Genomic DNA, 13,179 nt, shown 5'->3' on the forward strand with positions numbered 1-13,179 from the left:
TGTTGGTTGCCCCTAAGCATGCAGTCCCCTGCCGGCCCCTTGTGGACATGTGCCAGAATAATTTTCTCAAACAGCTTGCCTAGGATCGAGGTAAGACTAACTGGCCTATAGTTTCCCGGGTCCTCCTTTTTCCCCTTTTTGAAGATGGGAACCATGTTGGCTCTCTTCCAGTCCTCCGGTACCTCACCAGAGCACCACGAGTGCTCGTAAAGCCATGCCAGGGGGCCTGCAATGACCTCAGCCAATTCCTTTAGAGTTCTAGGGTGGAGATCATCTGGACCGGCTGACTTGAATATGTCCATTCCCTCCAGAAGTTCCCTAACTAGTTCCTCACTAACCCGTGGCCCAGGTGTACCTCCCCTGGGGCCCGAGGGGGGCCCAGAAGGGAGGTGACTGTTCTGGTCCCTACTTAGGAAGACGGAGGCAAAGAAATTGTTAAACATATTAGCTTTGTCGTCTGGTGTGACAACCAAATTCCGCAACGCGTCCTTCAGGGGCCCCACATTACCCGGAACCTTCTTTTTACCCCCTTTGTATTTGAAGAAGGACTTCTTATTGTCCTTAATCCGGGAAGCTAGCCCTAGTTCCATCTCTGCCTTGGCCTTCCTGATTGCCCCTTACATCCCCGACCAACTGCAGTATAGTTATCCCTGGTGATGTTCCTTTCTTTCCAATGGGTGTACGCCTCCCTTTTAGCAAGGAGACATTCCCGGATGCTTTTGATGAGCCATGGAGGCTTGTGTGCCCTCCTGCTCCCTTTGATCCTCGTTGAGATTACCCTCCTTTGGGCTTGGAGGATCGTCTCCTTAAGGAGTGACCACTCTCCCTGGACATGATATGATATGTTACTGACACTTTTTATAATAGAAAACTACTTATTTTTTTAGTACAAGATGGGGAAAGGAAAAAATGGAAAACGAAAAACAAAATAGTCATTTGACAGTTTTTGTTAAAAAAATATTTATTTCCTATAAAAACTACCATTTTTAAACAAAAGGCCCTAGTTATATGTTGTTTTTTTGTCTCCATGTCCTATTTAACATGTGGAACCCAGAACTGTATACAGTATTCCAGATGAGGCCTAAGCAGGTGCCAAGTAGAGAGGCACTGTCACTTTTCATGTCTTGCACCTAATGCTTCTGCATCTCAAAACTGCATTTGTCTTGTATACAGATGCATCACACTGTAGACTCATATTTAGTAACACCTTGCATTTGTTTGCATTGAACTTCATCCTCTTAGCTCTAGCCTAGCTTTCTAAGATCCTTCTGAATTGTGTTTTTTTCTGTCTCCACAGCTACGTTGAAACCATTTTATAGCATGATTGGGTCAGATATCTCTAACACATTTATATTTAGAGGGTGTACACATAACTTTTGTTAGATGTTGTTTTTATACCAATATAGATATCACATGGTTTTAATCATAAACACGGGTATGTGTAGGTGTATATGTAAATGAATGAGTATATAAAAAGGGAAAGAAACTAATTGGATAGGTTTGCCCAGTGTGTGACTAAATTAGTTCTGCATTTTGATCAATAAAGAGGCTTCATTTTACAATTAAACTAATTAAAATTTACAACTTAAAATTTGTTTTCATGAACATATTTGTTACAAGTGGTTTCCATGAAAAAACAAGTGGAAAGAACATTAAACAATTTATAGTTATATGCTAAACATTTCAGAAATAGTACTTTTTCTGCATTTCTGCCATGGGTGGGCCGTTGTGTAGCCTTGGGAAGAACTGAAAACCACAGGAAATGTAATTCAGTGTGAGATAGAACAAAATTGGTAAACCTCCAAAATGAAAAGTTAAATTTCAGGTGTCTTGCTTCTCTAGTTGACATTACAAATAACAAAACAAAAAAATCCTTTTACTTCTACTTTCACTCAGAGAAAAAGGAAAAAAATATTTTGATTATTTTCTTAGGTCTTTACATGGCAACGATATTTCTGTTGTTCCTGAAGGAGCTTTTAATGATCTTTCAGCATTATCGCATCTGTAAGTATTTGGTATTTGTATATTGTTACATATATAAGTGTTGATTTCCTGTGTACATGAGCATTCATGGAAAACTTTTCTTTTCTGCAGTAGTATCTTCCTATTCTGCTTCACTTTCTGTATGACACATAAGAAACAGACAAGTGAGAGCTTTAAGTGTTTGGTTTTAGAGGAAGATACTGAATCTTTGTTTTTTGCAATAGAAGAAAAGGTACATATCTGTGTACAGGTGTATCTGAATGTGATGCTGTTGAACAGCTGCAGTTTTTAAAGGCTTTATATGAATAGTCACCTGCTTTAGATCCAGCTTTATCTTTAGACCTGAATATGCCATCTGGAGATTTCGCTGAAATTTGAGAGCATGTTGAGTATTTTTCATGTCATCCTTATGTCATGGCTGATTCAAATGTTGCTATCAAGATACTCATGCCTTCATGCACATGCTAAAACTGAGATGGGCAATTTGAAAGGAGTAAGGGAAAGGAGGTCAAGGGGGGCAAAGGAAAAACAGGAATTGCTTGTTTAATGAAAAACATGACAAAGGGATTGATTTTTTTTAAATTTGGACTTCAACTTACTTTTTCCCCCTTCCTTGTTTCTAAAATGGCAGCTATAATTAATTTTGGCCGTTCTCTTCAGAGCATTTAAAAAATGTGTGGCGCACCAGAGCATAGGCACTGTACAATTTTTCCACACACAAAAAATGCTGTTTTTTATCGTTAACACTACAGACTTGCCAATATTTTGATGCCGAATAGGTAATTTCTCTCTTCTGTTCTACCTGCTGGCATTTTTATGCCACCACTTTGTGACATGGTATCAACAGAAAGAGAAATACCTCTACTTTCTTCTAAGAGATGGCTGTATTTTCATGCACTCCAGCCATTTCCCCTGTTTCTTGAGAAGAGAAGGTTTGATCATGTTCTTCACAATTGTCCTTTTCCCAACAAGGGATCTTTCTCTGTAATTTTGAGTTGAGATGCATGTCCCTTCAAAAGAGAGAAAAGCTGGGTCATTTTAGCCAGTTGCTAAAAAATATTGTCTATTGCTGATACAAAGGAACTTGCTAAAATAATTAGCATCACAATTTGATTCCTTCCCAATGAACAGCTCTTATGGCAGTACCTCCATAATGACCACCACTGATGTTGGCACCACTGAGTTTGCACAGAGATTTTTTTTTCTAATATAGGCACATGGAAGGGTTTTCCCATGGGATCACAGATGAAAAAACAATTAAAACAGAAATTGCTTCTGCCATTCCCAGTGATTTATGAAGGTCACGCAGCCATGAGGTCAAAGAAGGAAGTACATTGTTTTAAAAAGGGGGTGAGGACTCTACTTTTTCAGGCTCAAGATTTCTAGGAATGCAGAGGTGATGCTTCATTCTCTGGGTAACTAAACTTCCTGAGACAGTTTTTTTTTTCTGCAGCTGAAGATGATTTCTGTTAACTTACAGACTTTGTCCATTAAGTTCCAGGGATGATACAGAGCTCATTAGCATCAGCCCATAACTGAGCAATGGCTATGACTCAAGCCAGAGTTTGCTGCTAAATATCTTCCCTAGCTTCAAAGCCAAGATCCAGCCAAGCCACATGACAAATTTACATTTCAGTCTTTTCTACTGATCATATTTTCATTTTGCTTTCCTTAAAGCAACTACATAAAACCATTATCTTTTTTTTTTCTTCTTTCAGTGCTATTGGAGCAAACCCACTTTACTGTGATTGTAACATGCAGTGGCTATCTGACTGGGTTAAGTCAGAATACAAAGAACCGGGTATTGCACGTTGTGCTGGTCCTGGAGAAATGGCAGATAAACTACTTCTCACAACTCCATCTAAAAAATTTACTTGCCAAGGTACCATTTTCTTTTTCTTCTGATGTGATCATTTTTTGAAATTTTATGTGTGCTGAAATTTTGAGGTGTGAAATAACAGAATAATCTCATGCTCTCTAAAGATATTAATCATAACATATTCACCCTAGAGCCCAGGGTCATCCACAAAACCAAGATAGATACTTCTCATAGTCGTGGCTCTATCATAGAACACATGCTCCAGTGTCCAATTCCTTTTGGCTAATGGTGCCCTGAGAAGACTTTCTTCTGAAAGTGTTACATCTTACACTGTGTGCTGTACAGATGTTGATCAGTATTAGTGCTAGCTTCTCCTCTCATTCTGGGCTTCCCCGCTGCCCCATGTCCCTTCACCCAGCCCCTGGGGTTCCTCCTGCTTCCCCATTTATTTATGGCTGCCCATACTGTCTGGTCTAGGGGAGCAGGCAGGGAGGGGTTATCTTAGCTGCATTACCAAGCTGCTGTTCTTCTCTGGGCTTAGCCTACCCAAAGAGCAGCTGTGGCAGCAGTGGGAGGGCAGGCAAGTTAACCCTTCCCCTCCTGCTCCCCCAGATCAGACAGTGCGGGCAACTATAAGTAAATGGGGAAGGGGAGAGTGAGTGGGGATCTGGGGTGCTGGAAGGGGAGTGGGGGCTGTGGGCTCAATATGGGTGAGCAGAGTCAGGGTAGGTGGGGTGTTTACACTAAGGCATAGTCTAGAGTGGGTAGCACGTCTCAGAGATCGTCCTGCCCTAGAGTGGCATAACTTTGAGCCATATGATAAGTGCTTATAACCAGTTTCAGGTGTTAATGTGTGGACAATCCAGGGGTTACTGTGTAACAAGGCCCTCAGTGGAGCAGTATCCCAAGATCCATTAATCTTTGGCTCTAAATGAGATTCTTGCAGCTCTCATGTCTGATCAACAGGGATTCTGGTTTTCTCTGATTAAAAATCCAAAATCCGTGATAAAAATTGAAGGCCCCCCACAGCCTCTCCCAGTGCTGCTGGTGCCCCGCACTCCCCCACCACAGCCTCAACAGCCCTCCTGGTGCCCCTTGCAACAGACCCCCAGACATACAAACACTAACACCCTTCCCAGGAGGTAAGTGTGCATGGGGGGAAGGGGCGGGGCAGGGCAGGGGAAAGGGAAGGTGCTGGGGGAGTAGCTCAAGAAGTGGGGGATTGTGCCCCTGTACCCACTCCCAGGAGCAGGGCCAGGGGGTGAAGGCAGGGGTGCCACTCTGTAGGCCGCACACATGCCAGCTGACTGGCCTGACAGGAGGTTCGCACACAGAGGCTGCCACCGCAGCTCTGCCACTGTGCCTTGCGCTGTCATCCTAGGGCCACCTGAATGGCTTTGTGGGTAAGTGGCACAGGGTGCGGCAGCAGCAGTGTTGTGGCAACCACTGTGCACAGGCCACATATGTGCTGCCCAGCTGGAGGGTGAAACGGGGGGCTTGCATTCAGTGGCATGCCTCGCAACCAGCTGCACGGCTCTGTGGTGGCATCTGCATGCGGGGTGGGGGGGAGGCTTTGTGGATAAGCACTGCCACCATGGAGCCATGCCCTTCGCCCCTAGATCCTAGAGGTAAGTGGGACTTGGGGGCTATGGGGCATGGCTGGGGAAGATGATTTGGGGGCTCAGGGAGCAGGGGGTGCTGCTGGCCCCAGGTGGCACCTTGCAGCTGGGAGCAGGGCCGGGGGGTGTGAGCAGGGATGCTCTTATGTGGGGGCTTTGCAGGCAAGTGATGTGTGGGACACAGCATGGTGGTGCCCGCCATGTGTAGGCCGCACACATTCTGCCTGGCCGGCTGCCCAGGGGAGGGGGAGATGGAGACTGGCATGCAGCTGAAGCACAGCTCTGCAGCCATGGTGAGAGATAGGAGTGGGGGGGTGGGGGCTTGGGCTTGCATGCGGTGCTGCTGCTTACCTGGAGGCCCGTTATGGTGGTGATGGCCGCTACCTCCAAAACCTCCTGCTGCCGCCACGAAGCTCTGCCTGGAGCTGTGTGGCTAGCCACTGGGTGGCAGCGGCAGTGTGGTGGTGGCTGGGTGACACACAACGATCCCCGCAACCTTACCGCTGCCTCTGGCTGCACAGCTCTGAGCAGGGCTCCGCAGTGGCAGTGGGAGGTTGTGGAGGCAGAGGCCACCACCGCTGGCACAGGCAGCCCCACAGGCAAGCGGCCATCTGTGCCAGTGGTGATGACCTCTGTCTCCAAAACCTCCTGCTGCCGCCGCGGAGCTGTACTTGGAGCTGTGCGGCCAGAGGCAGTGGCGCGGCACAGGGTGGTGGTAGGGATGGCTGTGTGCCACCCAGCCAGCACCACGCTGCTACTGCTGCCCGGCAGCCAGCTGCACAGCTCCAGGCAGAGCTCCACAGCGGCAGCGGGAGGCTTTGGAGGCAGCGGCCGTCGCTGCCATAACGGGCCTCCAGATAAGTGGCAGTGTCGCGTGCAAGCCCAAGCCCCCACCCCGCCCCCATCCTTCACCATGGCTGCAGAGCTGGCCATGGAGCTGTGCTCCAGCTGCATGCCAGCCTCCATCTCCCCCTCCCCTGGGCAGCCGGCCAGACAGCATGTGTGTGGCCCGCACATGTCAGGCACCACCACACTGCCCCCATACCACTTGCCTACAAAGCCCCATGCAGAGGGGCACCCCTGCCCTCACCCCCTGGTCATGCTGCCACCTGCCATGTATCACCTCGGACCAACAGCACCTCCCACTCCCTCAGCCCCCAAACCATCTTCCCCAACCCTGCCCCACAGTCCCCAAGCCCCACTTACCTCCATGCTCCGGGGCGAAGGGCGAGTGTGAGCCGGAGCCCAGTCTTGGCTGCCTCAGATGCTTAGGCCCCCCCACCCTCCAGGCAGGGCTGGGGATTTCCTGCCCTTTTTGCAATTGGCTCTTGCAGGCTGGAGCTTGTGCCAGCCTGCAAGAGGTCTTGGCAAAAGCGGAGAATCCACAGATCTGGTTTTCTCTGTTTTTCTGAGGGAAATGGAAAACCCAGATCCCTGCTGACCAAGAAACTTTCTTTTCCTAACCTGTCACGTTTCCATTTCAGTTTTTCTAGTAAATATTGTAAACATCCCTGAGCCTTGCAGTTCATTCTGCCTCACAAGATCAACAGGAAATGCCAACCTGGATCAGACCTGTGGTCCACGTTATTCAGTATTCTGCCTGCGGTTTTGGCCAGCATAAGATGCTTTAGGAATGCTCAGTGTTGACAGCTTCAGGATACTTATAAAGATGTCATCCTATTCCATACTAGTTTAGAAATTGTTTGAAGTCTTAATACACAAAGTTTTATCTCCTGTTTTTCATTATTAATAAACATTTTTTACTATTAATTTTGTTGTCAATATGACCTCCCAGTCCCATTTCTGACCCATTGATTCTGCCAACTGAGCAGCTTCCATTATCTTATTTTTTGGATATTCTGTTTTTTGGTGGTGGGAGGTTACATTTTCATCAGTTTTATTTGTTTTTCCCCTTCAACATTTTGAAAGCACAGAACACTTTGCTGTAATACCTTGTCTTCAGATTCAAAGATAGATGCATTGAAATATCCTGATGGGGGGCGGGAAATCTCCTTATATTCATCATTATTAATGTGGTCCTGACTAAATTGATGACCACTTCTGAGGTGATTGATAAATGCTAGCTGAAATTTTTTCTTGGTCATTCTCTTATAGAAGTAACTTAAAGTTTAAAAGATGAATGCCTTTCAAACTCTATTGACTGATTCAACTTTTAGTGAATTCTTCAAAGGTATTCCAAATTCTTTCCTAAAATAGTGATAGAATGGTGCTTTTTGCTTTTGTCAATCATCTTGCCAACCTCCATTGCCAACATGCTCATCCCAGTGAGGCATTTATTCCTAAATTTGGTGTCAAAGGGCTTTTACATCTACAGCCATTGGTGGGGGGGATCCAAATTGTTTTCATTGTTGAGTTTGACTCTATTTCATTAGGCTTTGATTTCCCCTAAGAAAACAGTTATAGCCTTACATGGCCAAAGGTATAGGGTTACGGCAGGGCTCATTCCATGTCAGACAGGTCTGTTGTGGCAGCTATTTGTGGTTCTGATTTGTTCTGTACATCAATTTAAGAGGTTTCTCTTATCTACATTTACTAAACATTATTGCAGTTATGCTTGATCTTAAACATGAACCAGAAACTGGTTTGTGACTATCATGAGAACATCCCATGATCGTTGGAGGTAAGGAGATAGAAATAGGTGGTACTTTTCTTCCTTCTGTCAAAATTAAGCATTCAGTAATTTCGAAAGCAGTGATTGTTAACTGGTGTACAGGTAGTCCTGGGCTAGCTTGAGATCCTTTCAAGGTTGCAGCTGGATGCCATGTATTTTAGATCCACAAGGTGTGCAGACAGAAATCAAAAGTTAAACTCATACATTTCAAATAGCAATCCATAGTTTTAAAAACATTCTGACCTGTTTTAGTCTTTCTGAGTTCTTTGCAACTGAGTTCTTTGCTCTCTTAGTTAGTTTTCTGTAGTCCAAAATTGAATGAAAACTAAGATCTGACATTGTTCAAGAGGTGCCTTGATTCTAAAAAGGTTGAGAACCGTGGCTGTAAGCAGTGGACTAAATGATGCTTGAGGTCTCTTCCATCTCTCTGATTGTTAAAAAAAACAACATTTTAAAGTACATGGTGATGTCTTGTTTCCAATCCCCTTCACTGCCAGAAAATCTTAAAAGTTTTACTGGAGGAGATATTGGTTCTGTTTATTACATAGAAAAATCTCTGTAGCTGCTACATCCTCAAGACTGGGGTTTTTCAATGGGTTTCTTTGCAGGAAAATTATTTGCCTACAGCTACGATTCTGCAAAGAAACTAAAGATAATAGAAGAACACACACTGCCTTCTTCTCCAGTTAGTTCGTGACCTGTAAGACATAGGTCTTTATTATTCAGTTATTTTTTAAATTTATATGCAAGTAATTTCACCTTCTGTTTCGAAGAAACTGCCAGCAGGGACATTTAAAAAGCCCATATTCAATACAAGATGCTCCTTGCTAGAAGCAAGAACTTCGGAACTCTGAACTCGAATGGAAGTTGGTTCTGCTTTGGTCATGCATATGTAGAGATAACCAAAGTGGCAACCTGTTATGATGAATATATTTAGAGAGCAGGACTTACAGCTGAATTATTTTATCTGTGTCATTGGTTTCTGTCAAAAGCAAAATGCAGCGAATGCTCGTCTTTTGTAACACACAATTACTACCCTTTGAAAAAGAGTGCTTTTAATGAAAGTCTCTGAGTAGCTAAGATTCACATAAATAACACATGAGAAGCTGATGAAATTATCTTCTTAAGTAATAGGAAACTCCTCTGATATCTACTTCTTCAGACTTTTTTCCTAGTTTTCTTTTGTGTGGAGGCTCTAACAGACTCTTAATCTCTTACTTCTGCCCTTTTACAATCCATGCCCTGCTTCTAGAGATTCCAGGGCCTTGTGGTTTTCTGATACAAGGTAAGCTTATAAATAGACCTTGAATGGATTATCTAGTTAAGACTAGACCTTCTGACCTTCCCTACACATACCTCAAGCAGACTTCTTTCCTTTCCTAATACATGCATGTATTTACCCTTCTCTGAATACAGTTTTGAGTGTTTCTTCTTTGTATGGTATATACTATGGCTGTATAATATAACCTTTGTCTCTTAAATAGCCTACTCTTTTTGGGTTGAAAATTAATAGTCTGAGTCAAGTGTTGGTTACAATTACAGTCTGATTGCCTTGTCCTATAATCAGCAATTTTAACAGCAATTTGTGATGAAAGATAATGCAATATGGATATTGGAGTAGGACTAGGTCATATGCTGAGGAATAAAAGAATTTCTTAAATCAGAGCAAATTAATCCAGGGTTTAAGATTTTCTTGTCTAATGTGTTTCTTTGTGATCTAGTTTCCTTTTTTATATTAATTTCTCTTAAAAAAACAAAACAAAACAAAAAACCAAAAACAAACCAAACTTACACAGACATGACATTTAACCTATAGGTTCCTTCCATCCCTAATTCTCTATGACTCTATGGACATGTCTTTTGTATAAATAATAACAGGGTTGTCCAGCTTCTAAATTAGCAGGGGTGGCATATCCCACATGATGTACCACCAAGGGCCTATGCTTTGCAGGTTCCACCAGCATGAGCTGTAGGCCCCTTGCACTATGTACCATGCAGGTCCATACACACGAGTGCCTCACCTTCCCCTGCATCACCTACTGATGCCCCACTGACGGTTCCTTCTCTGCACCATGCTACACCCCACCACCCCCCTGGGGCAGGAAGTGGAAGTCAGAGGAGGGACGAGTATCCTGGAGACCCCAGCTGCTGCTGGAGCTCTAGGTTCTGAGTAGCAGTGGCTGACTAGGAGCCCAGGGTCTGCAAATTAACCTCTCACAGGCTGCCAGTTGGACATCCCTGAACTAAATATTGTGTCCTTCAGTATTTATCACTGGATGTTTTTAATTGAGTGAAATATATATAGAAACTGAGGGGCTTAAAATGTAGAATGGTGAATGATAGCCTACAGGCTTGATTCTTCTGTATATGAAAGCTCCTTTACACTTGCCGAAGTACAAAGGGGCTATCATGCAAATAAGAATCAGGCAGGAGAGATGCTCTACCACTGCTGTTATGGTTTATAAGGTAAACCAACACCTGAGGAATATTTTAAAACCTGTCAGTTACCTAAAGGAGTAGTATTATACCATTCATCCTCTCTCTGTGGGTTTTCAAAGTCTATAATCTAAACCAGTAGTGGGAAAAATATGGCCCCCGGGCTGGATCCAACCCGTCAAAGGATTTTGTCTCTCTGTGTCCCTTGGTCTCGCCTGGCCCAGGCACCGGGCCTACCACCTGTGCATCAGAGCTGGGCCAGAGGAGTTGCCAAACTCCATTTCCCAACAGCCCTGGCAGTGGCAGCGCCTTCCAGCTGCCACAGCCACCAGGCCCAGCCCTGCAGGCCCAGCCCCGCTGCTCAGGCACCTGGGCAGGACCTGCATGGGCAGGATGCTGGGTTGGGGGCTGAGGTGGGGCTTTGGGCAGGTGGGGAGTGGCATCTGAGAGTGATACAGATGGCCGGGCCATGGGACCCTGAGATCTTGGGGCAGTGACAGCACAGGGCCAGAGCCGAGGGCAGAACCATGACCCGCTGCCTGCCCAGCCCTGTGACAAGCATGGACTCTGGGGGCAGGGGCGTGTGGGGAGTGGATCCCGGCCCCAGCCCTGGCCCTGGCCCCAGCCCCATGCTGTCACTGCCACAAATCCCAGACCTGACCCCGGATGCAGCTCCCTGCCCTCCCATGTGCTCTGCCCACATGGCTCCCAGCTGGTCTCCATGGAGACCCTGGGATTGCAGGGTGGTGACAGCACAGAGCCAGGCCCTGTTCTGCTGGCTGGGACATTCAGGGAGCAGAGCATGGCTCTGCCCCGGACCTGTCCCTATGTTGTAACTAGCTGCTATCCTGGAGTGTCCATGGAGACCAGCCAGAAGCCACATGGACAGAGCACATAGTCAGGTGCCCGGGATGGGGCTGCAGCCAGAAGGGGAGCTGCATCCAGTGTCAGAGCTGTGATCTTAGAGCAGTGACAGACGGGGCCAGAGCTCAGAGCATGACCCACTCCCTGCATGTCCCCGTCCACAGGACCAGCATCCATCACAGGGGCATGTGGAAAGCAGATTGTGACTATGCCCTGGCCCTGGCCCCAGCCCCACACTGTCACCACCACGTGACCCTGCCCTGTGATCCTGGCCTTGCCCACCCACCCCACTCCCGAGCACTGCTCCTCACCCACCCACAGCCCCATCCCATATAAAGAGTTTTGGTGAGCTGTTGTGCAGGGGTGGGGGGCTGCTGACTGCCCGTGACAGCCCACAAAACTCCCTTTGTGTCCTGCAGGCTGAAATTATTGCTCATCCCTGATCTAAATAGTGATTTTTTCTTGTAAGTATGACATGGTTCACATACAATACAGACTTATCTTTATTTATGTACCTTAGCTAAATGTCTTTTTAAATTTATATTGGTACTGGCTTGCATGCTGGGATCCTAAGCGTTAGCTGAACATTAAAGGTTAATGTGGGAACAAAATCTTAATTTTTTAAACTAAAACTTATTTTGGCTAAAATTCAGAGAAAGTATATAAGATTTTCCCTATTCTTCTGACCTTCTGGTTTAAGGAATTGGTATAACAAGATTTAAATTTATGCTGGATATGAAATATTACATACTTTCAAATAATTAGTTTAATGCAAAATCTGGACACAGTGATAACTACTGTCTTATGGGGAATCAGGTTCCTATATATCTGTCCCTTTTGTTAATGAAAATTAGGATCCTAAATCAGTTAGGCTAATGGGGCCACCCTTTTTGACAGGTGTGCCACAAATTAGCCCTGCAGGGTACCCTCCCTGAGTTGCCACTCTGTTCTCTTTCTCCAGCTGATCTGCTGTACAGCTTTCTACTCCTTTCCCTGTGCTCCCTGACCAAGTTATTCTTTCTGCTCCATGCCCAGTGCTCCCTACCTAATCTGATGCTCTGCTTTTTGCCTTATCTGTCACTGTGCTGCCTGTCTCCCCCTCAAATCTGCTGCATGCTACACTCACAAGTTGCCCATGCCACAGGTTGGTCATCTGTGATTTAGGCAGTATTTACCCAAGATAAAAGGAGCAGAAATAAAAAAAAGGAAGCTGAAAGCAACATAAATTAAGAGAGCCGGAGAAATGAAATAAAAAAACTGGTGCTTATTTCTCTTTCCACTGAAGTCTACTGCCATTGGAGAAACAGATCAACAAGTTATTTTCATTTGACATCATAAGGCCTTCTGTAAACATATTTACACACTATCAATGCAAGTAAAAAGTATTTCTATGCTCAGAGGGGAATTCAGATTAAACAGTAATTATTAAATTGTTAGATGAACAAACAGAATGTGCTAGATATATTCACAATTAAACAAGATCCAATAGACCTTCCACACACAGCTGAAAACAGGTCTTATTTGAGATTGGATATAACAAAAATATTTCCCCCCACATTGTCACCCCCACATTGTCACCCTATCTGTCCTTAACAGTTGTTGTGGTACTTTTGATCCAATGTTACAAGTTACAGTAAATCTCCAAAAAGAGACTTTAATCATAGGACTTGCATTTAGATTTGTAGATCTTATGGCCACCTATAAGTTTATCAGGGGTGAACACCAGGATCTGGGGGAACATCTGTTCACCAGAGCGCCCCAAGGGATGACGAGGTCGAACGGTCACAAACTCCTGCAAGACCGTTTCAGGCTGGACATAAGGAAGA

General features: G+C 45.1%; 1 protein-coding gene across 3 annotated transcripts in view; it reads left to right on the plus strand.

Annotated features, from left to right (window-relative positions):
* SLIT2 (slit guidance ligand 2) overlaps nucleotides 1-13,179 on the plus strand; it is a 446,646-nt gene that overhangs the window by 388,256 nt on the left and 45,211 nt on the right. For all 3 annotated transcript variants that reach the window (XM_019552853.1, XM_019552854.1, XM_019552852.1), the window contains 2 exons: nucleotides 1,933-2,004; nucleotides 3,702-3,865. In XM_019552853.1, coding sequence (XP_019408398.1) covers nucleotides 1,933-2,004; nucleotides 3,702-3,865 — 236 coding nt within the window. The remainder of the gene's footprint in view (nucleotides 1-1,932; nucleotides 2,005-3,701; nucleotides 3,866-13,179) is intronic.

The sequence above is a fragment of the Crocodylus porosus genome, unplaced genomic scaffold, assembly GCF_001723895.1.
Source record: "Crocodylus porosus isolate Cpor-Errol unplaced genomic scaffold, CroPor_comp1, whole genome shotgun sequence".
In the NCBI taxonomy this organism is placed as follows: domain Eukaryota; kingdom Metazoa; phylum Chordata; order Crocodylia; family Crocodylidae; genus Crocodylus; species Crocodylus porosus.